The 26,165-nt window shown below is 40.6% G+C and overlaps 1 protein-coding gene across 1 annotated transcript in view; it reads right to left on the bottom strand.

The window, feature by feature from the left end:
• MOXD1 (monooxygenase DBH like 1) overlaps positions 1–26,165 on the bottom strand; it is an 88,175-nt gene that overhangs the window by 26,260 nt on the left and 35,750 nt on the right. Inside the window, exons 5-8 of the mRNA XM_007062244.4 lie at positions 8,983–9,162; positions 5,619–5,721; positions 2,015–2,181; positions 219–410 (exon numbers count right to left, since the gene is read on the bottom strand). Coding sequence (XP_007062306.2) covers positions 219–410; positions 2,015–2,181; positions 5,619–5,721; positions 8,983–9,162 — 642 coding nt within the window. The remainder of the gene's footprint in view (positions 1–218; positions 411–2,014; positions 2,182–5,618; positions 5,722–8,982; positions 9,163–26,165) is intronic.

The following is a 26,165-nucleotide window of genomic DNA, read 5'->3' on the forward strand; positions in this document are numbered from 1 at the left end:
TCAGAATATGGACAAAGAAAATTATTTAAAAATTTAGGTAAATATTCATGGGATATTGTTTAGAGTATTTTCCCAACTCTAATGTGATTTTGTGAAAGGCAGGAAGTGAGTAAGACAGCAAAGTCATTTCACAAGCAAAATTAGTCCTAACTATGAACAAAATATTAGTCACTGTGGCTCACAAACTATGGTAAGGGGAAGAATGAAAAGATTCATACAGGCAAGATAGTTCTTTCTTCCTTTAGATACTGAAACTCCTGAAAATTGAAGTCAAACTCATCGTCATAAGCAAGCAGCTTCTGTTCTTCACCCTTGCGGAAGTGACGCATCCTGATGGCTCTGCCAGCAAGATGGGCATGGAGAAGAACAGCAAACACATGAATCCCACTTGGCCTCTCAGCATCCAAGGCCTGACAAAGGGAAACCAACAAAACTGTCAGTACATCACAAGCACAAAAGGTAAAGAGATGTGTGAGAATGTTAAATATATAAATGCACTGTATGTTTCCTCAGTTTATAATAATATAAGCACTGTGCAATATGGAGAAACAGCAAATCTAAAACACCAAATGAAAACCAAATTGCCATTGTACAATAAAAACAATTATTTAAGCAATATTTATTAGTCTGATGTGCACTTGTACCTCTCATTAAAATTAACTGGAGTGCCACATCCAATGGAGTACACAGCCAATAGAATCTGACCTTTAAAAATACAGTTTTTTAAATGGTATGGTCATTTCATGGCTACGGGCTGCTGCTGCATATGAGTGTGTCTTTTTTGTGACAAATGATTTGCAGTGTTTTACCGCATTACTAGAAAGGACATGCATAGACAGGCAGTTTAAGATGAAAGTTTGGAAATACTGCTTAAGACGTTCTTCTGCCAAACTGCAGATGAGCTGATACCAGAATACTGCAGAATTAAGTCTAAAGTTTTCATTCCAAGCCAAAACAATTTTAAGGCATTCTTTGACAGATTAGCACAGAAGATAGGGCTGAATCAGATTTTACAAATCTGGCACACACATCCCCAAATTCCAAGTGGTGTGAGTGTTTCAAACACAGATCCAAACCTACCCTGTAGTTCTGATTTTGGTTTAGATCCAAAATTGGAAAGCACATGTTTTCCAGATTCATTTCACATGTGGCCTTAGATGGCAGCAACCTCTCAAGAACAGATCTTATCGTTTTTAGGCTGAAATTTGCTACAACCACCACCACCACCATCTTGGTACTGTCAGTTGCACACCCAAATCCTAGCTCTAGTTTGGCCTTAAACCCAAACCATAGCTTAAATTAACTATACATTCAAACTTGTCCCAACTTTAGATAGGACAAAATATCAACAAGAGTATGATATAATACCTTAATCACTGGTTTCATACCATATCTCAATAACACAAAGTGGAACAGAATCCTCTCCTCAAAACTACATTAAAGGTCTTTTAATGAAACTGAGACTGAACAATTTAATACTTTGGGACACACAGCAAAACCTCAGTACCTGCATCTTAACCAGTCTTCATTGATCAACCTAACACTGTTTTTCAGACTGTGACTTCAATACATAGAATCTTTAGCTTTTGCAAAGATCTTAGTTAATCTCTGTCTACAATTCTTCATGGTTAGCTTTCTATACAATGATGTCTTTGCTCTGCAGAGTGAAATGTTTTATCTAGTATTATATTAAAAAGTATATAAAATAATTTAATATTTTATATAATACTTCATTATATGTATCAATATATACAACTGGAATATTGAATATTACAATATCAACTTCATAGAATAATCTCAGCACAGAGAAAATCATAATTTAAAAAATACTAAAAATTATATTGTTTGAAAAGGAGGTACTAATGTCCAAAAAGATCCAAAGTTTTGGTGCCTAGTGCCTTTGCTCAAGTGACTTTAACTAATATTTGTTATTCTTCCCAAGAAGTTAATTTAAAAATGCCATCACAAATTAGTACTGAGACCGAAACCTAATAGTATTAGACAGGACACATACTTCTTCCAGACATTCCAGAGTGCAGTGACCTTCTGACATGAATTCAGGCATGCCTGGTGGGATATTGTGGAAGAGGCTAACCCAAAGACCGGCTTCAATAACACCAGCATCATATTTCCGTAAATCTGTAGTATAAAATAGCCTCAGTCCAGAGTTATCTATCAAACCTGCAACAAAAGAGCACTGTCAACTGTGGCTATAAATCAGGATTTAAAAAAAAGTCAATCACAGAGTTTCTCTCAGATTTGTTCATAATTTTTACATGAAAATCATGCAAGGGAGGTTTTAAATTGGAAATGGGTTAAATATTTTACAGGAATCAGGGAAGCAATAAATCAAGGTAACTTACAAGAAAGTTGTTAAATAAAGTATGTTGATATCTGAATCAAGTTAACCAGTATGAAAAATGTTTGTCATGCTCCTCTCAGTCGTTTACATGGAAATTGGAGGGCACAAAGGCAGATTATGGGCAATCTATGAAAGTGAATAATAAAATCTCAAAAGGCAGGATGTGTGATTTTAAAATAAAATATTTGAAAAGCAGTTAAACTCATTTTGGGTTTTTTTAGGTAACAGACATCTATTTTCCTCCAGTTATAAGTTTCTTTATCCCTTCACAACACCAGTGGTATTTTTCCTCTCTGTTGGTTTGACTGTAAAGAAGCCTTTTAAGATTGCAGCATGTCATTGGAGACCAAGCAAGCCTCTTTTGCAACCTCTCTGATCCCTGTCACCACAGGGAGCCTTTAATGATGAACGTGCTTATCCACTGTATAAATCCTAGAGAGAGGAGGGAGAACTAGATAAGGATTTTTTGGTGCTATAATCAGGGACATCTCTAGATTTTCGCTATACTCTGTGTACACCATTGTTTTCTGGTAGTGAATGTACTGTGTGTGTTGAGCTTTCTGTGGAAGTGCTAGGGACATGTTGTTTTTCTAGCCTAGCACATGTCTACATAAATATGAAGTCACGGAAGGAAGCTAAGCCTTATGTATAAAGACTGACAATTTATAAGAGTCAAACTGATATTTGTCCAAGGCCATTTCATACATCAAAATGTATAGTCACATTTATGTATTTTTTATGATCATTTCTGTCACTTCCTTCTTTGATTTCTCCCCCCTTTTGAAATATTTGCCTTAGAAAATTAAAAATCCAAGTAAATTAACAAGAATGTCAAAGAAGGCAAGAAACTTTCCAGGGACTTGTACAGTTCTTCTAAGAAACATAACAGACATGATGACTGCAACCATATATTACGTCAATACAATATTATTAGCGGGATATGTTAAGACAGATCTTTCCCTATCTCCCAATAGTTTTTCTAAAGTGCCCATTCACCAAAGTATGCAAGATCTAAACTGTGTAATTATTTGGGGACCTGGGGTATCATCTTGGGCACCAGTTCTGACAAGTTTGAGTTAGCAAACTGAGTATAAGATATGTACTGATTTCTCCATTTCTGTTATACATAACCAGTTACTATTGTTGATCTACAGTACAGTGCATGACTTACGACCTCATCAGAGGTGACAAGGGACCCAGCAACATATTGATTTTTAATACTTCTAGGACTTGGGACTCTAAATTGATTTTTCTTTCTGAGCTACTTGTAGGATCTCATCTCTTTGGAGCACCAATGTATTCTGGGTTTGGGTGGGTTTTTTTGGCCTCCTTCTTCTGAAGCATCAGAGATGGCTATGGCTGGAAATAGGACATTGGATAGGGTGGCCCAATGCTCAGAGGTGGGTCTGAGCATCCTCTCTCTCAGGGGCTTAGCTGGCTGGTTCTTGATCACATGCTCAGGGTCTAACTGATTGCCATATGTGGGGACAGGAAGGAATTTTCTCCCCAAGTCAGATTGGCAGTGACCTTTCGGAGGGTTGGGGGGCAGGTTCCCTTCCTCTGCTGCATAGAGTGCAAGTCACTTGCCAGGATTATCTGGGTATATCTTAGTTAATCATTTCCCTGCCACTGCAGGGGCCTCAATCACTCAGTGAAGGCATTGGCTAAGATTCTGTTCTGCAATGCCAGCAGGAACTGCACAGAAGATATAGTATAGAAAGAGGGAGGACAGATGTGACTTTATGACAACTCTGTGCCCTCAAGATTCTAGTCTGGTCCGGTAGCCAGGAGTTGTTCTAATTGACAGCATCCTTCCCATAGCATCGTGCACTATAGGCCCTCACCCCTTTGCTCTTTGCATGCCTCCTGCAGCAGGGCATGCAGTAGTGATGGGCAGGGGGCGGCGGTGGCAGCACAGGGCCACCTTTGGTGGTATCCATACTGTGCCTCCATTGGGCAAATTTTCCCTTGTCCCTTGCTGGCTGTTTATGGCAACATATAGGGGCCAAAGCAGGAGGCAAAATCCTTCCCATGGCTTCCAAAGTTAAATCATCAGTCCAGTCTGCCCATGTCCTTTTTTTTTTTTTTTTAACAAGTCATTTAGAATAAAAACATAAAATTACACAGTGTGGTTAATTAAAACAAAACAATGGTTCTGTGAGGAATAATTAACATTAAGTGCTCTCCTTGGAGCCTGAAATCTCTGATTTTCAGCTGATATTTAATGGAAAATCATTAAATGTCAATGATATTAATGTGGACTCTTGTATTCAGTGCAAACTGGTTTTCACAATATCTGAGAGATTTGCAGAGGTTTGCAGAATGGAGAAATTGCTCAGTTAAATAAATGTATTTTAGGTGGACTTGATTGTATTAATACAAAAATAGGAGAGAGAGGGTCTCTTAAGCTATGAGCAGAGGATTTAATGGGGACATGAGTTTACTAATGATGATTCATCTTTAGAGAATTAAAAGGGGCTGTGGTACATTTTACCCAGTTAGCATTTTGCCAGTTACAGTAAATTCTCAGGTAACTCAGCACATATTTGTTTAAGATCCAAAATGAATTACTAATCTTGTCAGAAGTTAGCTTTGAAATGTCTTAGATTATTCTGGAATGTCTCTGGTTTCACAGCAAAAATTCCCTTTGCTTCTATTTAACTTAAGTAACTTTCTTCAACTTTTTGAAAAAAATACAAAAAATAATACTACAAAAGGAGAGTAAATCTTTCAAGATATGCATCCTTTAATCTGTGATTTGTCTAGCACCCTGAATGTTCAGTTTTCAGAAACTGCCTTCAATTGTGGTTGCTGACTTATTCTTTTTTTAATCTTGTTCCCTGATTCCTCTACTGAATTTTTGTTTGCTTTTACATTATGTATGCTTCAAGGTCACTCGATGCAAGCGAATTAATGCTAGTCATCTTTCAGCAAGGCTAAAACTTATTAATGTAAGGAACAGGATACAAACAGACACAATATGAAGTATTTAGTGATAAAACAGTTATTTATCGGTCATGATGGGCCTGATTCAGAATTCTTTGTGCATCCAAAACTTCCATTAATTTCGATCGAGACTTCTGGTGTGCAAGGAATGAAGGATTGGATCTGATAATGAATAGGGACAATATCAGAGGAAAATGGATTTCTGTTTTGCTGTTAATTTGGTTTTCCTGTTCTGGTGAAAGGATGAGATATATCAACATGCAGTACATTCTGAAATCCTGAATATTATGGTTAGGGTGAATGAACATACCTTCTAGATATGATGGATTGTCATAATGGACTTCCATAAGCACATACTGAGGGTCTGTTGATGTGCCAATGGATAAACCAACATGAGGAGGATATGTAAAGGCCTGTAATTTGAAACATGCACATCTGGTTAATAGGGTTCCCGTTCTGACCACATGTCAGTTTTGTTTTGATCAATATACCTACTGATTTAAAAACAATGATATAACAATGTAAATAAGAATTATGTGAACTATGGACAAACAACAATTCTTTTTAAAAACTTACTGGACATGGCATCATGGAATGATATATCCCATTAAATAATAATGAATGCATAAACCAAACCACTAAACCTATATAAAATATTCAGCTCTGTTGCTCACTAGCAGATTATTCATCCTACATTTGTTGACTGAGCTGCAAAAGGAAATTAAATAAAAAAGTGTCAGTATTGCACGATCAAGCAGGTTAGTTGGAAAATACATTTTTTATGAACATTTGAATCTAAAGTAAAAATGTTCCCAATTTTTAAAAGCAACAATTTCCAGATAATATGCTGGCTATATGAGTTTAGACTGTTCTTAGACAAACTGCTGCATTCTCAGTAAAATTATTTGAGCCTTAAAACTGATCCTACACCAACTAGAAGAGGTCATTTATCAAACTTCAGACCTGTTGGAAGCCAAGTTACACTGTTTCTCATATACAAATAGTATTTTTGCACTTCGCATTCTAGGATCCCAGCATTCTAGTGGTTTACATTAATGAATTAAACCTCACAACACTTCTATGGGTAGCAATAAATATTATCATCCTTATGTTGCATATGAGGAAATTGAGGCACTAAGGGGTTCAGTGGCAAAGCCAGAATAGAACCCAGATCTTCCCTTTCCTACTCCAGTGCATTAACAACAGGATTATCCTTGCAAAGACTGTGATAAACCTTGTTAAACTAGATTTTATTTATATGGTCTTCTTACTTCACTTGGACCAAGGTAGAGGAAAGTTACAAATATGAGGCTAGAGTGTAGAGTTATGGCCAAAATGCACAAAGCACATGTCAGGGGTGATGTGCAAAAGTGGCCTAAAGTTGTCCATTGGACTGCCCTGATTCTGGTGCTAGACTGGGCTTGGTAGTTCCAGCTGCAGTGTGACAGTACCATTAGGACTGCCCTAACTTTAACATTTGCAAGGGGCTGAAAACATAGCCTAGGACTGGCATGACATCAGGATTGTGTCCTCTTTTCCATAGTCATAAGAACAAATGAACAGTCATATTGGGTCAGACTAATGGTCCATCTAGCCCACTATCTTGTCTTCCAATAGTGGCCAATTCCAGGTGCCCCAGAGAGAAGGAACAGAACAGGCAATCCTCAAGTGATCCATTCTCTGTCACTCATTCCCAGCTTCTGGCCAACAGAAGCTAGGGACACTCAGAGTATGGTGTTGCATCCCTGCGCATCCTGGCTAATAGCCATTGATGAACCTATCCTCCATGAACTTATCTAGTTCTTTTCTGAACCCTGTTATAGTTTTGGCCTTCACAACATCCCCTGGCAAGCAGTTTCACTGGTTGTGCATTGTTTAAAGAAGTACTTCCTTATGTTTGCTTTAAACCTGCTGCCTATTAATTTCATTGGGTTACCCCTAGTTCTTGGGTTAGGTGAAGGAGTAAATTACATTTCCTTATTCACTTTTTCTACCCCAGACCTCTATCATATCCCCCCTTAGTCATCTCTTTTCCAAGCTGAAAAGTCACATCCAATTTCCACAGCTATTATAGGTCACCAAGTCCAGCCCCCTGCTCTCAGGCAGAACCAGGTAAACCTAGACTATTCCTGACAGGTGTTTGTCCAAAAACCTCCAGTGATGGGGATTCCACAACCACCCTTGGAAGCCTATGCCAATACTTAACTAACCCTATCGTAAGAAAGTTTTTCCTAATATCTAACCTAAATCTCCCTTGCTGCACATTAAGCCAATTACTTCTTGTCCTATCTTCAGTGGACATGGAGAACAACTGATCACTATCCTCTTTAGAACAACCTTTAACATATCTGAAAAATGAACATATCTTCCCTCTTTTTTCTCAAGACTAAACATGATCAATATGCTTGCAGTAGAAAAAGTATGTGGCATAAGCGCCCCTATCTTGGCTTTACACTAGTGCAGGATCACCCTCTCAGTGATACGCCCTGGTCTAGGTATACCAGAATTACGGCCAAATTACACCTGCCATGTGGTGCAAAGTAACAGCAGTGCACACAAGGATCTGTGCCAGTGTGAAATCAATCTCTATGTTTATTTGGAGAGAACCCTCCTGTCCTTACCTAGTTTTCATCACTAACTATGGGCAGTTTGGTTTTCTCTATCTTCTTCTGAAGCACTAGGTGGTGGCCATTGCTGGAGGCAGGATTCCAGATTAGATGGGGCAGTCTGATATGGCAAAGCTGACATTCCCAAGTCATTTTTTCCACAAGCGTTGGCACTTTCTACATTATTTTCACTACTTTTAAACTTAGCACTTAATATCCCTATCATGTTTTTTACAGAAAAGGTCAATACAATTTAACATTGTATGGTGAGACACTTAGCTATTATGGCTATATATGCTTTAAGGAAAAGAGCTTAAGGCCTGGATCCATATAGGGACTTAGGCCTTCTGACACTGAGCATTGCAACACCTAACTTTTAGGGTGCCTAGAAAATCACTGGAATGCACTGCAATCCACAAACCCTGAGTTAGGTGCCTAGACTCCCTATCCAATGCAGGGGGAGAGATAGGCGACTAAGAATGGGCTCCACAAAAAGCCAGCACTCTAGGTGGGGAGGATCCTAAGTACCTTTGTAGTTTTAGGCCTAAGTGACCAGCTAAGATAATATGTAACTTCTTCCTGAAAAACTGTATTTACATCTTGGCTATCAAAATAAGAACCACGGGGCTCATGTTCTGTTGTGAAGGGTGTTGTTTATAACAATCATTTAATGACTTTATGAGAGAGCCATGATTCCGCTTGCTCCCCATCCCCACTCTCCCAACAGCTGCTCCCAAGAGGGAGCCATACTCCACCTAATCCCCATTCTCTACCAGTTGCTTCCTGGAGGTGGCATTCAAGGCAAAGCCCCGGCACATCCTTGAGTGCCAAGGCTGCACTTCATGTAAGGGGGAGCACACGTTCTCACTCCCTATAACACAACTGTGCAGGTGTGTAATGGCAGAACACAATCTCACACAATTTGCAAATATGGTAAAAGTCCTAGTGACCAAAATTCTGTAGCATGAAATCCAATTTACTAATTGGCAGCATGGAAAAACCTTCACTGTGATGCACATTCCTTTAAAGCTTTATTGATAAATCATCCCAGGTAGCCATTCATCCTACCTCTCCTCCAATGGCCCAAGCAAAAATGACTGTCTCACAAGTGAGAAAAGAATCTGGCATGTTGGGGTGGTAGCATTCATGGCCGTAGTCCAATACACTGTCATTCAAACTGCTGCTACACTGATAAAGTAGGATATGGTGCACCAGATTCCCATGGTCCTTCTGTATCAATGGTTCGACCTGTTAACACACACACACAAAAAGATGACATTTTGGATGGAATCATTTTCAGTAACAGAAAACAACTAATATAGATATGTAGACTGCATCCAAGAATATGGTGGATTCTTATTTTAATGGAGAAGGCTTTGTCATAAAATATAGCCTGGTTATAGTGTTATAGTGTATACTTCAGTGCTGTGCAACTCCAAGAGGCACTGCTGGTAGGATAAAGAACATGATCACTCAACAGTATCCATGGAACACTAGACCCATGACTGGTCAGTTTTGATACAGAATCTTCCATAATTTGCATACTTCTAGAGTGAGAGTCTTGGAAGCTGATTACCATGAAATAAACCCAACATCTTTCAGCGTGTAACCAAACACTTTCCAGTTACCATGGTATTTGTTACCCACAATGTTTTATATGAAGTCACCCATCACAGAATAGATGCTGCAGTATGTTTGCTGCAGTGATGTGCTGGAAGGTTCTCAGGAGTGCCTGGGAGCCCCTGGTTAAAATTCTGCCACTGAACTTAAGAGAAGGGTAGAGTGATTTCACTGCTGTCTAATGGAGTTCTTCCTCTATCTGGGTGCTATTAAATCATCTCTCTCAGAGATGACATCCCTGCGGAAAACATGAATGTTTCTGAAGAGCAATTTTTTTTGCTTTTTGAATAGACCAGATTCCACTAAAAGTCAGGCTATCCAGAAATATTCAAAGGGAGAGAACCTCCCCCACACTACCCTTTCAAGGTATACACCCCACTCCGTCCAAGCCTTTTTCAAATTACACAAGAGAAGCCCTGTGCCATGCTATCAATATATGGTATATATATTTCAGGGGCAAAAATATAATCACTTCTGGCATGTAGTGCTTAATATGTTTGTTTGCCTAGTAGTGTTGTCTCCTTTTAATAGTTATGAGAATACTTTTTTTTTTAAATGGGAAAACAAGTGAACACATTCCCAAGTCCTGCAATTTCACCTTGCAAACATATGCCTCCCTGTTACAGCTGGCTCATAACTGGCTGAGAACATTTTTTGTCAAAACGTCTTGTTAAAATATTTGGAGCACATTACCAGTCTCCAGAAATGTATGTCACTGGCCCTTATTCAAACTATTGAAATGAATGCATACAAACCAGGCCACACAGAGTCTGCACATACCAAAGCCAAGTCCCCTGTTGATGTAAATTAGCACAGTTCTATTGAAGTCAATGGCACTATACTGATTTACACCGGATCTTCAGGTAGTGTATGAGAGTTTACTATTGACGGCAAGTCTTAAAGTCTTCCTGGGGTGGAAGCATCTTCTGCATTATTTTCCCCTTTTCTCTCCACTTTGCCACTTCCCCAAACCACTGTACAAATATAAAATGTATTTATTGGAAAAGGAGCAATGGTAATGCAAGCAGTTTTCCCACAGTGATGAGATTTTCACCCCATTATCTTTCCAGGACTAAATGATTCCATTATGAGAATTCTACCTCAACCTGATGTTTCCCGGCCCCAGCTCCATGTAGAGTACCTGCATATCTGTCAAGAAGTACAAAAACCCAAAACTGCCCACACCGCTGTGGCTCAGAAGTTACAGAGGAGTAGGTGCCTCCAGCATTCAGAATCTCTATATAAATTATGAATGGATTCAGTGAAAAGCTTATGGGAAATGTTTTCTCTGTTTATGCCATGGAAATAAGGGTACTTGTCCAAACATGTGATACGTCCGCCTGCTGCTGCAGGACCCCAGCACCTGCTGTGCTTACACTCACTACTTCAAAAACTATTTCTCTTCAAAGCAATAGGACATCACTGAAGTTAGAAATCCACATCCTGTCACTGACATCTTGTTATCTAAACAATAACATTATTTCAAATAGATATTTTTGGTTCAGCTTTGAGCTTTTTTAAAAAAATCTTTCAAAAACAAACCATTTAAAAATCCTTCAGTTGTGTCTCTGCAGTGCATTTTGTGAGAGGTTTTATACTCCTCAGACAGAATTATGAATATACTGTACATTGTTAAAAGTGTCAGTGCAATGATAATTATATGCTTTTCTCATTACAATTTAGATAAATAAAAAAATAAGGATGAGCATGAGGTGGATGTCATTTAAAGTCAGTTATGGAGAAATAGGACATAAACACTGATGAGCAAAATTTTCAAATTTGGGCCTCAAATCCAGCAAAGCATGTAAGCATGTAAACAGTCCCATGTGTTTAAAGTTTAAGCATGTGCTTAAGTGCTTTGCTATAGTAGGTACATAAAGTTAGGCAGCTGAAACCGTAATTAGGCACTAAATAAGAATGGCCTGCTGAGTACTTGCAGCTCCCATGAACATCAGTGTTAACTTTGGTGCTCAGCACCTTTGAAAATGGGGCCATGTTTATTTAGATGACTAAAAATGGACTATAATGCCTAATTTTAGGCACCCACACTTGAAACTTTGGACCAATTAATTTATAAATTCTGATTTCCCAATTGTTTGAACTTTTTAAAGTGTAAAGTTAAAATTTGGTTCTATGCCTTTTAATCCAAAAGCCAAAGAACCTGAAACTAAGCTACTTAGGTTCAGTTCTACCTTTACAAAACACCGGTCACAGAAACAAACCAATTACTCCAGCAAAAGTGTTATGCTCATGAGTGTCGAAGGCTACTAATTCATTATGGTGAATATGAGAAAGGAGAAACCCAAATTTTGGAATAATTTAGGAAAAAGGGGTTTTAATTTGTCATAGTAAATTTGGGTAGAGGAGTAAAGTCCTGGGAAAACTTATGAAAAGTCAGTCATATTCTGTGATGACTAAACAATCTTTGCAGACCTATGTCACTAATTAATTTTAGATCTGATTTTCATTTACACAAAAGTCCTTTTACAGTGCTCTCACACTGTAAATGAGCCTTAAAATTGCATTTAGGCCCCACTTCCTGGTACATATGCACTGCCAGAGCCATGTGAAGGGGCTGTAGCATAAATGAGACTGCTGGCATTTATTTGTAACATTTTAAGCACAACTCTTGACTTGGCTATTTGGTTCCTTCACCTTTCCTTGCTGATTCTTACCTGATTCTTGTAGCAAGATTTGGCCATCCATTAGTCATTATTATTGAAAGAGAAAGACGAGATAGATGGGGAATTCATTTATAGTTATCTACAATGTTACCATCCCCACTTTGCCTATTCTTTAGTTGTTTATCTGTGGTATTTCAGCAGTTGCTGAAATGCAAGTGAGAAGCAGCTGTCAGAATTGATCTGTAAACTGCGTCACGAATAGGCCCGCAGGAGATATTGTACTATTAGAGCATGTCAGTCAGTTCTCTCCCCCAAGGCAGAGGAATTTTCTGCTTCACATACCCTACCACCAGAGGCTTGGGGAATGAGAGTCTCACATTTACCCCAAATCAAAATGCCTAAAACCCTTAGGAGTGTATAAAGTATTTTAAAAAGTCCTTAATCACACCTACTTTTCACAAGAATTAAAAAAAATTAACTGCCACTTGTTCATGCTCACTTCCTTTCTCCTCTTCTCCCCCCTGTAGCATGCATGTTTGGGCACAAGGTTTTTCTGAACGACCACACTAATACCCATGTACATGTTTTATACCCCACTACCTGAAATGGAAGGAATTGCTTTCATTAGAGGGATATGTAATCTCCCCCACCACCGGACGGACGGACGGACGGACACACACACACACACACACAAATGAAAGAAGGAGATTTTTAAAAAATGGTTAACTTTGTATAAAATAGAAAGTATATATACATAATTAAGTGCTTCCTTTTACCACCCATTACAAGTATTATTTGATATTGCAGTGGTTTTTCAATTGTTCTGATTTTTTTCTACAATAAACCATGGGAAGTTTAAGGCTCTGGATGGATTTATGCCAGCTACTACTGTAAATCAATACATCTTCAGAAAATTACACAGTATGTATCAGTATAATTACATTTATTAAGCTTCAAAAAGATGCTTTAGTGATGAGCTCTTTACATGCCACAAGGTATCTTTTCTGAATCTCACATTTTCAACATTTCACTAAAATTTCTTGATAATGGTTTGTAGCAAATTTTGTTTATACTGCGGAAAAAAAGGCTTATCTCTTTCTTGGGAGCTTTTCTGTGGGATGATCAAGTCTTGAAGATTAAAGTCTTTCAAGTGAATGCCCAGGGCATTCTATTTACTCTAAATATTTGGGTTATGATGTTTGACCTGCATGACCTGCCTTTATTGGGTAAATGAAGTTTTTTTTAATTGTTCACATAGCCACACATCTGAACTTTGTAAAAGTCCATCTTTGTTACAGGATTTAATAAGAATGGCCATCCTGGGTCAGAACAAAAGTCCATGCAGCCCAGTATCCTGTCTACCGACAGTGGCCAACGCCAGGTGCCCCAGAGGGAGTGAACCTAACAGGTCATGATGAAGTGATCTCTCTCCTGCCAGCCATCTCCACCCTCTGACAAACAGAGGCTAGGGACACCATTCCTTACCCATCTTGGCTACTAGCCATTAATGGATTTAACCTCCATGAATTTATCCAGTTCTCTTTTAAACCCTGTTATAGTCCTAGCCTTCACAACCTCCTCAGGCAAGGTGTTCCACAGGTTGACTGTGCACTGAGTGAAGAAGAACTTCCTTTTATTTGTTTTAAACCTGCTACCCATTCATTTCATTTGGTGGCCCCTAGTTCTTATATTACGGGAACAAGTAAATAACTTTTCCTTATTCACTTTCTCCATACCACTCACGATTTTATAATATACCTCTACAATATCCCCCCTTAGTCTCCTCTTTTCCAAGCTGAAAAGTCCTAGCCTCTTTAATCTCTTCTCATATGGGACCCATTCCAAACCCCTAATCATTTTAGTTGCCCTTTTCTGAACCTTTTCTATTGCCAGTATATCTTTTTTGAAATGAGGGGACCACATCTGTACGCAGTATTCAAGATGTGGGCATACCATAGATTTATATAAGGGCAATAAGATATTCTCTGTCTTATTCTCTATCCCGTTTTTAATGATTCCTAACATCCCATTTGCTTGTTTGACTGCCGCTGCACACTGCGTGGACGTCTTCAGAGAACTATCCACGATGACTCCAAGATCTTTCTCCTGATTAGCTGTAGCTAAATCAGCCCCCATTATGTATGTATAGCCCCATCATGTATGTATAGTTGAGGTTATTTTTTCCAGTGTGCATTACTTTACATTTATCCACATTAAATTTCATTTGCCATTTTGTTGCCCAATCATTTAGTTTTGTGAGATCTTTTTGAAGTTCTTCACAGTCTGCTTTGGTCTTAACTATCTTGAGCAGTTTAGTATCATCTGCAAACTTCACCACCTCACTGTTTACCCCTTTCTCCAGATCATTTATTAATAAGTTGAATAGGATTGGTCCTAGGACTGACCCTTGGGGAACACCACTAGTTACCCCTCTCCATTCTGAAAATTTACCGTTTATTCCTACCCTTTGTTCCCTGTCTTTTAACCAGTCTCAATCCATGAAAGGATCTTCCCTCTTATCCCATGACAACTTAATTTATGTAAGAGCCTTTGGTGAGGGACCTTGTCAAAGGCCTTCTGAAAATCTAAGTACACTATGTCCACTGGATCCCCCTTGTCCACGTGTGTTGACCCCATCAAAGAACTCTAATAGATTAGTAAGACATGACAGGTTTCAGAGTAACAGCCGTGTTAGTCTGTATTCGCAAAAAGAAAAGGAGTACTTGTGGCACCTTAGAGACTAACCAATTTATTTGAGCATGAGCTTTCGTGAGCTACAGCTCACTTCATCGGATGCATACTGTGGAAACTGCAGAAGACATTATATACACAGAGACCATGAAACAATACCTCCTCCCACCCCACTCTCCTGCTGGTAATAGCTTATCTAAAGTGATCATCAAGTTGGGCCATTTCCAGCACAAATCCAGGTTTTCATAGAATCATAGAATCATAGAATATCAGGGTTGGAAGGGACCCCAGAAGGTCATCTAGTCCAACCCCCTGCTCGAAGCAGGACCAAGTCCCAGTTAAATCATCCCAGCCAGGGCTTTGTCAAGCCTGACCTTAAAAACCTCTAAGGAAGGAGATTCTACCACCTCCCTAGGTAACGCATTCCAGTGTTTCACCACCCTCTTAGTGAAAAAGTTTTTCCTAATATCCAATCTAAACCTCCCCCATTGCAACTTGAGACCATTACTCCTCGTTCTGTCATCTGCTACCATTGAGAACAGTCTAGAGCCATCCTCTTTGGAACCCCCTTTCAGGTAGTTGAAAGCAGCTATCAAATCCCCCCTCATTCTTCTCTTCTGCAGACTAAACAATCCCAGCTCCCTCAGCCTCTCCTCATAAGTCATGTGCTCTAGACCCCTAATCATTTTTGTTGCCCTTCCCTGGACTCTCTCCAATTTATCCACATCCTTCTTGTAGTGTGGGGCCCAAAACTGGACACAGTACTCCAGATGAGGCCTCACCAGTGTCGAATAGAGAGGAACGATCATGTCCCTCGATCTGCTGGCTATGCCCCTACTTATACATCCCAAAATGCCATTGGCCTTCTTGGCAACAAGGGCACACTGCTGACTCATATCCAGCTTCTCGTCCACTGTCACCCCTAGGTCCTTTTCCGCAGAACTGCTGCCTAGCCATTCGGTCCCTAGTCTGTAGCGGTGCATTGGATTCTTCCATCCTAAGTGCAGGACCCTGCACTTATCCTTATTGAACCTCATCAGATTTCTTTTGGCCCAATCCTCCAATTTGTCTAGGTCCTTCTGTATCCTATCCCTCCCCTCCAGCGTATCTACCACTCCTCCCAGTTTAGTATCATCCGCAAATTTGCTGAGAGTGCAATCCACACCATCCTCCAGATCATTTATGAAGATATTGAACAAAACCGGCCCCAGGACCGACCCCTGGGGCACTCCACTTGACACCGGCTGCCAACTAGACATGGAGCCATTGATCACTACCCGTTGAGCCCGACAATCTAGCCAGCTTTCTACCCACCTTATAGTGCATTCATCCAGCCCATACTTCCTTAACTTGCTGACAAGAATACTGTGGGAGACCGTGTCAAAAGCTTTGCTAAAGTCAAGAAACAATACATCCACTGCTTTCCCTTCATCCACAGAACCAGTAATCTCATCATAAAAGGCGATTAGATTAGTCAGGCATGACCTTCCCTTGGTGAATCCATGCTGACTGTTCCTGATCACTTTCCTCTCATGCAAGTGCTTCAGGATTGATTCTTTGAGGACCTGCTCCATGATTTTTCCAGGGACTGAGGTGAGGCTGACTGGCCTGTAGTTCCCAGGATCCTCCTTCTTCCCTTTTTTAAAGATTGGCACTACATTAGCCTTTTTCCAGTCATCCGGGACTTCCCCCGTTCGCCACGAGTTTTCGAAGATAATGGCCAAGGGCTCTGCAATCACAGCCGCCAATTCCTTCAGCACTCTCGGATGCAACTCGTCCGGCCCCATGGACTTGTGCACGTCCAGCTTTTCTAAATAGTCCCTAACCACCTCTATCTCCACAGAGGGCTGGCCATCTCTTCCCCATTTTGTGATGCCCAGCGCAGCAGTCTGGGAGCTGACCTTGTTAGTGAAAACAGAGGCAAAAAAAGCATTGACTACATTAGCTTTTTCCACATCCTCTGTCACTAGGTTGCCTCCCTCATTCAGTAAGGGGCCCACACTTTCCTTGGCTTTCTTCTTGTTGCCAACATACCTGAAAAAAGAAAAGGAGGACTTGTGGCACCTTAGAGACTAACCAATTTATTTGAGCATGAGCTTTCGTGAGCTACAGCTCACTTCATCGGATGCATGCTGTGGAAATCGCACAAGACATTTTTTTGTCACTTTGTCTTGTGCGATTTCCACAGCATGCATCCGATGAAGTGAGCTGTAGCTCACGAAAGCTCATGCTCAAATAAATTGGTTAGTCTCTAAGGTGCCACAAGTCCTCCTTTTCTTTTTGCGAATACAGACTAACACGGCTGTTACTCTGAAACCGAACATACCTGAAGAAACCCTTCTTGTTACGCTTGACATCTCTTGCTAGCTGCAGCTCCAGGTGCGATTTGGCCCTCCTGATATCTTTCCTACATGCCCGAGCAATATTTTTATACTCTTCCCTGGTCATATGTCCAACCTTCCACTTCTTGTAAGCTTCTTTTTTATGTTTAAGATCCGCTAGGATTTCACCATTAAGCCAAGCTGGTCGCCTGCCACATTTACTATTCTTTCGACTCATCGGGATGGTTTGTCCCTGTAACCTCAACAGGGATTCCTTGAAATACAGCCAGCTCTCCTGGACTCCCTTCCCCTTCATGTTAGTCCCCCAGGGGATCCTGGCCATCTGTTCCCTGAGGGAGTCGAAGTCTGCTTTCCTGAAGTCCAGGGTTTTCTCACCCTCCACCCCCTCCCCACACAAACTCACTCTCCTGCTGGTAATAGCCCATCCAAAGTGACCACTCTCTTCACAATGTGTATGATAATCAAGGTGGGCCATTTCCTGCACAAATCCAGGTTCTCTCACCCTCTCACCCTCCTCCAAAAACCACACACACAAACTCACTCTCCTGCTGGTAATAGCCTATCCAAAGTGACCGCTCTCCTTACAACGTGCATGAAAATCAAGGTGGGCCATTTCCAGCACAAATACAGGTTTTCTTACCCCCCCCTTTTTTTCAAAAAAACACACACACACACAAACTCACTCTCCTGCTGGTAATAGCTTATCCAAAGTGACCACTCTCCCTACAATGTGCATGATAATCAAGGTGGGCCATTTCCAGCACAAATACAGGTTTTCTCACCTCCCCACCCCCATACACACACAAACTCACTCTCCTGCTGGTAATAGCTCATCCAAAGTGACCACTCTCCCTACAATGTGCATGATAATCAAGGTGGGCCATTTCCAGCACAAATCCAGGTTTTCTCACCCCCCACCCCCACACACAAACTCACTCTCCTGCTGGCAATAGCTCATCCAAACTGACCACTCTCCCCACAATGTGCATGACAATCAAGGTGGGCCATTTCCAGCATAAATCCAAGTTTAACCAGAACGTCTGGGGGAGGGGTGGGGGTAGGAAAAAACAAGGGGAAATAGGCTACCTTGAATAATGACTTAGCCACTCCCAGTCTCTATTTAAGCCTAAATTAATAGTATCCAATTTGCAAATGAATTCCAATTCAGCAGTTTCTCGCTGGAGTCTGGATTTGAAGTTTTTTTGTTGTAAGATAGCGACCTTCATGTCTGTGATTGCGTGACCAGAGAGATTGAAGTGTTCTCCAACTGGTTTATGAATGTTATAATTCTTGACATCTGATTTGTGTCCATTTATTCTTTTACATAGAGACTGTCCAGTTTGACCAATGTACATGGCAGAGGGGCATTGCTGGCACATGATGGCATATATCACATTGGTGGATGTGCAGGTGAACGAGCCTCTGATAGTGTGGCTGATGTTATTAGGCCCTGTGATGGTGTCCCCTGAATAGATATGTGGTCGCAGTTGGCAACGGGCTTTGTTGCAAGGATAGGTTCCTGGGTTAGTGGTTCTGTTGTGTGGTATGTGGTTGTTGGTGAGTATTTGCTTCAGGTATTTGCTTCCTCCCTGACTCTGAACTCTAGGGTACAGATGTGGGGACCTGCATGAAAAACCTCCTAAGCTTATCTTTACCAGCTTAGGTCAAAACTTCCCCAAGGTACAAAATATTCCACCCTTTGTCCTTGGATTGGCCGCTACCACCACCAAACTAATACTGGTTACTGGGGAAGAGCTGTTTGGACACGTCTTTCCCCCCAAAATACTGAACCTGAAGCAAATACTCACCAACAACCACATACCACACAACAGAACCACTAACCCAGGAACCTATCCTTGCAACAAAGCCCGTTGCCAACTGTGCCCACATATCTATTCAGGGGACACCATCACAGGGCCTAATAACATCAGCCACACTATCAGAGGCTCGTTCACCTGCACATCCACCAATGTGATATATGCCATCATGTGCCAGCAATGCCCCTCTGCCATGTACATTGGTCAAACTGGACAGTCTCTACATAAAAGAATAAATGGACACAAATCAGATGTCAAGAATTATAACATTCATAAACCAGTTGGAGAACACTTCAATCTCTCTGGTCACGCAATCACAGACATGAAGGTCGCTATCTTACAACAAAAAAACTTCAAATCCAGACTCCAGCGAGAAACTGCTGAATTGGAATTCATTTGCAAATTGGATACTATTAATTTAGGCTTAAATAGAGACTGGGAGTGGCTAAGTCATTATTCAAGGTAGCCTATTTCCCCTTGTTTTTTCCTACCCCCACCCCTCCCCCAGACGTTCTGGTTAAACTTGGATTTATGCTGGAAATGGCCCACCTTGATTGTCATGCACATTGTAGGGAGAGTGGTCACTTTGGATGAGCTATTACCAGCAGGAGAGTGAGTTTGTATGTGTATGGGGGTGGGGGGTGAGAAAACCTGGATTTGTGCTGGAAATGGCCCACCTTGATTATCATGCACATTGTAGGGAGAGTGGTCACTTTGGATAAGCTATTACCAGCAGGAGAGTGAGTTTGTGTGTGTGTGTGTGTTTTTTTTGGAAAAAAGGGGGGGGTGAGAAAACCTGTATTTGTGCTGGAAATGGCCCACCTTGATTTTCATGCACGTTGTAAGGAGAGTGGTCACTTTGGATAGGCTATTACCAGCAGGAGAGTGAGTTTGTGTGTGTGATTTTTGGAGGGGGGTGAGGGGGTGAGAGAACCTGGATTTGTGCAGGAAATGGCCCACCTTGATTATCATGCACATTGTGAAGAGAGTGGTCACTTTGGATGGGCTATTACCAGCAGGAGAGTGAGTTTGTGTGTGTGGGGGGGGGAAGGGTGAGAAAACCTGGATTTGTGCTGGAAATGGCCCAACTTGATGATCACTTTAGATAAGCTATTACCAGCAGGAGAGTGGGGTGGGAGGAGGTATTGTTTCATGGTCTCTGTGTATATAATGTCTTCTGCAGTTTCCACAGTACGCATCCGATGAAGTGAGCTGTAGCTCACGAAAGCTCATGCTCAAATAAATTGGTTAGTCTCTAAGGTGCCACAAGTACTCCTTTTCTTTTTAGTAAGACATGATCTCCCTTTATAGAAACCATGTTGAATTTTGAGCAACAATTTATGTTCTTCTATGTATCTGACAATTTTATTCTTTACTATTGTTTCAACTAATTTGCCCGGTACTGACATTAGACTTACCGGTCTGTAATTGCCAGGACCACCTCTAGAGCCCTTCTTAAATATTGGCATTACATTAGCTGTCTTCCAGTCATTGGGTACAGTATCTGATTTAAAGGACAGGTTAAAAACCATAGTTAATAGTTCCGCAATTTCACATTTGAGTTCTTTCAGAACTCTTGAGTGAATGCCATCTGGTCCCGGTGACTTGTTACTGTTAAGTTTCTCAATTAATTCCAAAACCTCTTCTCGTGACACTTCAATCTGTGACAATTCCTCAGATCTGGTCACCTACAAAAGACATCTCGGGTTTAGGAATCTCCCTAACATCCTCAGCTGTGAAGACTGAAGCAAAGAATTCATTTAGTTTCTCTGCGATGACTTTATCGTCTTTAAGTGCTCCTTTTGTATCTCAATTGTCCAGGGGCCCCACTGGTTGTTTAGCAGGCTTCCTGCTTCTGATGTACTTAAAAAACATTTTGTTATTACCTTTTGAGTTTTTGGGTAGCTGTTCTTCAATCTCCTTTTTGGCTTTTCTTATTACATTTAATTTGGCAGTGTTTATGCTCCTTTCTATTTACCTCACTAGGATCTGACTTCCACTTTTTAAAAGATGCCTTTTTATCTCTCACTGCTTCTTTTGCATGGTTGTTAAGCCATGGTGGCTCTTTTTTAGTTCTTTTACTGTGTTTTTTAATTTGGGGGTATACATTTAAGTTGAGCCTCTATTATGGTGTCTTTGAAAAATGTCCATGCAGCTTGCAGGGATTTCACTCTAGTCACTGTACCTTTTAATTTCTGTTTAACTAACCTCCTCGTTTTTGCATAGTTCCCCTTTCTGAAATTAAATGCCGCAGTGTTGGGCTGTTGAGGTGTTCTTCCCACCACAGAAATGTTAAATGTTGTTATATTATGGTCACTATTTCCAAGCGGTCCTGTTATAGTTACCTCTTGGACCAGATCCTGCACTCCACTCAGGACTAGATTGAGAGTTGCCTCTCCCCTTATGGGTTCCTGTACCAGCTGCTCCAAGAAGCAGTCATTTAAAGTATCGAGAAATTTTGTCTCTGCATTTCGTCCTGAGGTGACAGGAAAGGCAGTCAATATGGGGACAATTGAAATCCCCTACTATTATTGAGTTTTTTATTTTGATAGTTAGCATTTCATCATCACTATCACTGTCCTGGTCAGATGGTCGATAATAGATCCCTACTGTTATATTCTTATTAGAGTTTATTAATAATTCACTTCAAACCCCTTAGAAACCTCCTCTAGTAGCAAACTTCTTTAACTAGGGAGCCATTACACCTCTTTATAGCATCTTTCATCATAATGTATCCTCTTAGCAATGGCCACAAGACTAACTCCAAAGAACTGTCAGTGTAATATGAAACTAGAATTTGGGGCCAGATTCTGACCTCAATCACACCTGTGCAAATCCACAGTCACTTAATTAAAATGAATGGAGTTACTCCATGTTTACAAAGGAATAACTGAGACCAGAATCTGGCCTTTTGATTTTCCACTCATCAGGGCCCGATAATTATTCAGATAAATTCTTGTTCTCTTTTGCATAATTATCCACTCACATATTACAAACACAACCATACTGTTTTTCTTTCTATATCCTGATTTTTTTTAACATAGCATTATTAACAGGGGTTTTGGATTCAACTCTGTTGCAAACCAGCTTCAAGGTACTGATGGGATTAACATTAAACAGGATGAATTTTCAAATTGATCTAATGTGCCAAGATGTCAGGACTCCTATTAGGAAGAAATCTCACAAGAAAGCTTACTCTTGTTTATAACTATTTTCTGTTTCTTTTTGTTTGCTTTGCTTCCTTGAAGTTACAGCTGTAGCTTGTTATTAATGGCTGTTTCTCCAAATGATCCAAGCCAGAAAACTGTATCCCATCCTCCACCTCAGAAATGTCTCATTAGCAAATCTGGTCAACCAAATTTAGCAAAACAATTTTTGGATTTCTTTGTTGTGTAAAGAAATGTCAATCAGTTTTTGTTTTTGTTCCAGTGGTGTCTTCACACGAGCATGAAAACAACATCAACAAAAACTAAAGCTAGTCTATTCATTTCTTCAGATTCAAAAGCTGGTTTCCATTTAATTTTGATGTTTTAAATTCTTGAGATACAATGTTGTCATTATTGCATATTTCTGTAGTCACTTCTGGCCCAATTGGCGAGGAGCTAAGTGGTGGACTGAGTACCTGACTGGATGTAAGCGGAGGATGCAGGCAGTTTCAACAAACTTTGTCCAACAGACCCTGCCAAAAGATATATCTTAGCATAGCTCAGCATATGTTTGCTTGTAAACAAGTTAGTTTGTATAACAAGCATAAATCATACATGTAAGAATATAACCAGCTGTTGACCCCATGTAACCCCGAGATAAGTGCGAAGAATATAGCGCCGCAGAGGACTCCCCCCGGTGGAGTCCTTCCTGGTCAGCTGTCCCGAACGGCCAGAGTCCCCTGCAGCCCTGCTGCACATCCTAGGGGCTCCCTGCACAGATTGGAATGTAAGTTCTTCCTTCCTTCCTTCAATAAAGCGTAGTTTACTATTCTTAGGCCTGAGTGTCCTCCTTTCGCTGGTATCTCTCCACACACACCCCCGCCCCGCCCTCACGGGCACAGTAGTATTCCTAAAGCACCAGACTTGCATGGGATTCCACATTCATTAGCCAGATGCAGAAGCACCTCCACACTCCCTGCACTAAAGCAAGCGATCTTGACGATGCAGCCTTCAAAAAGGGGCTTTTCTTTTTGCTGTAATGGAGTCCACGCTGCACCCCTGGGTATTCAGCCCCTGTTCCTCCCTCCTCAATGAGTCAAGGACACTTCAGTCTGGTGCAACACCTATGCTCTTTATTCTCTAAAGGTTTCCCACCACCAGTTCACAACTATATACAGGTGTCACAGCTACTTTGCCTACAACAGGCTTGGCCAGCAACAGACTCAGGGGCTCCCAACTCCTTCTATACCTGACCTTTCTCTTTACCTTCCCCTCTTTCTTTGGCTTCCTCACAGCCTTTATAGCTCTGGGCTAATAAGACTGGCAGATGCAGCCAGTTACCAAGGAAGCACAGGGCAATTCACCCAGCCCCCAATCCATTCCCCTTGATTGGGGCTGAAGTGGCAGGAGCTGATGAAGGACTTCTCAACCAGCACCCTGCCACACTTGCACAGAATAGGTGTGTCCTGTGTCTTATGAACCATGAACCATGCATCATTGTGAAAGTGTGTACAGCGGTGCTTCAACATAGAAGAATGAATTCAGGTCCTTCCCTGGAGCAACAGTCCCTCCACAGCATCAAGATTGACAAGAGACCCATTATTCCATGGAGTACATAGCTGTATAAATCACCCACATCTCATTAAACCATGTAATACCCAGAACCACTGTTAGCAAGGCACTATAGGAGGATGTACTCTCCATGGTAAATGGCACTTAGCAAGGCGATGGCCTTACACAAAAGCTCTGCAGTGGATAGGTACAGTCATTTGAATGTGGTACCATCAGCTGCCCATAGTGCTCAGCTCAGTGTCCAGAATACTATTCTACGGTCTGAAAAATTGGATTAGAAAAAGTGACAGGAGATTTTGTGTACTTACTGTTGGTGTTCAGGATGGTTTAGGATAGTTATTTTATCTAATCAGGTTCACCAAACCCATGAATGCTTTTTGAAAATGAGCTCTGGCTAATTTTCACCAGACAGTTTCAATGAGAGACGTACAGATGTTTTGCTCTCCTCTTGCTTTTGACATCTAGTATTACTTTCTTGTTTACTTTTACCTTCTCATATATCAACAATATTTTTTTCATTATCTGTTGATCTGCCTGTCCAACTTAGATGATAAGCTCCTCAAGGTAAGGTCCATGTTTTCTCATTAGAGTTGATTGAAGATATTTTTGTTGAAACTTTTTTCAATGAAAAATTGGGTTTTAACTAAATAATAATTTTGATGGAAAGTATCTGCTTCCCTTGAAAGTTCTAGATTTGTCTTCAGAAAATTAAAACTGAAATGTTTTAGGGGTTTTTTGACAAAAAGTTGACATTTTCTGCTGAAAATTTTGATTAAATGTATTTTGTTGTTTTGGTCTAATTTTTCTGCACAACACCCCCTTCCTCATTTTCTGATCAGCTCCACTTCTTATACACATATGTAAAGCACCATGCAAGCCAGAGCAGGTCAAATGAGGAGAAGCCCTGTGTAGCTGGACCTGCAGAGCTGAAGTGGAATCCTGACTCTACTGAAGTCAATGGGAGTTTTGCCATTGATTTCAATAGGGCCAGGATTTCACCCCTGAAATCTATTTTCATGGCAGTTCCTAGGAATTCAAGGATTTTGGGGACCACACTCCTGTCCCCATTGTAGCCCTGCAAACACCTCCACCCTGTGGAGAGCATTTGTCAGAAGCTGTGAAATTAAACTCACAGAATAGCCAGGGCATCTGTCCATGTCCCATGTGGTATACTGAAAAACATGCTTCAATACTGAATTTTTACATAGGTCTGAATTCTGCATAGACTTAAAACATATGTTAATTTTACACACTGTGAGTAGTAGATGGGGTAAGATCCAAGTTACCCGGGAAAGAATTTTCTGTAGTATCTGGCTGATGAATCTTGCCCATATGCTCAGGGTTTAGCTGATCGCCATATTTGGGGTCGGGAAGGAATTTTCCTCCAGGGCAGATTGGAAGAGGCCCTGGAGGTTTTTCGCCTTCCTCTGTAGCATGGGGCACGGGTCACTTGCTGGAGGATTCTCTGCTCCTTGAAGTCTTTAAACTACGATTTGAGGACTTCAATAGCACAGATATAGGTGTGAGGTTTTTTTTGTAGGAGTGGTGGGTGAAATTCTGTGGCCTGCGTTGTGCAGGAGGTCAGACTAGATGATCATAATGGTCCCTTCTGACCTAAATATCTATGAATCTATGAATCTATGAATCTAGTTCAATGGATTAATCACTGTGTGTAAAGTTAAGCATGTGCATATGTTTTGGTGACACTGTCATGCAGTCCACATTAAATTCAGTCCTTATTTCTAACTAATCAGTTTTGTACTCTGCCCTCCAGAAAGACTTCCAGAATTTATGAGGTACCAAATATATAGGCAACTTTAAAAAGTGTGTGATTTTTGGAGTCAACAGTGCTAGGCATAACAAAGTCACTGTTATAGTTCCACTCAGACCTATTTATATATGACACTGAGCACCACTATGTATCTTGATATTTTTTCAGATTAAATATTTTCTTACATTAGCCATACCCTGGATGTGGGGAAAATATCAATTACATTTTGTTGTTACTGAAATAAATTGCTTCTTACAACAATTTAATTCAAAGATCGCTTAAATAGGAAAAGGCCCAGCCTGCAGGAGAAAGAGCCAAAAGATGAGATTAGGTAAATTTCCCTTGGAGGATGGGAAACTTTCCATACGACAACTCCAGACATTTAAACTTGAATGATTCCTTCTTAGTACATGCAGAGTGTATTCAGTGACAGTTTCAAATGAAGAACATAATCCTGAATTGAAATAACAGTGTTGTTTGTTTATTTATTTTATAAACTGTTGTTGAGTCTGGGTTTAACTGCTTCTGAGGGTAATTTAAACCATCTAGCAAGGTTACTGAACACAAATTCTGTCATCACCGTGGGGAACAATGTCCTTACCGTCTGAATGGAAAATGTTATTCAGAGCATTGACATTTCCTGTTTATGGTTAAAAAAGAGACATTTG

Source organism: Chelonia mydas, chromosome 3, assembly GCF_015237465.2.
Source record: "Chelonia mydas isolate rCheMyd1 chromosome 3, rCheMyd1.pri.v2, whole genome shotgun sequence".
Lineage (NCBI taxonomy): Eukaryota > Metazoa > Chordata > Testudines > Cheloniidae > Chelonia > Chelonia mydas.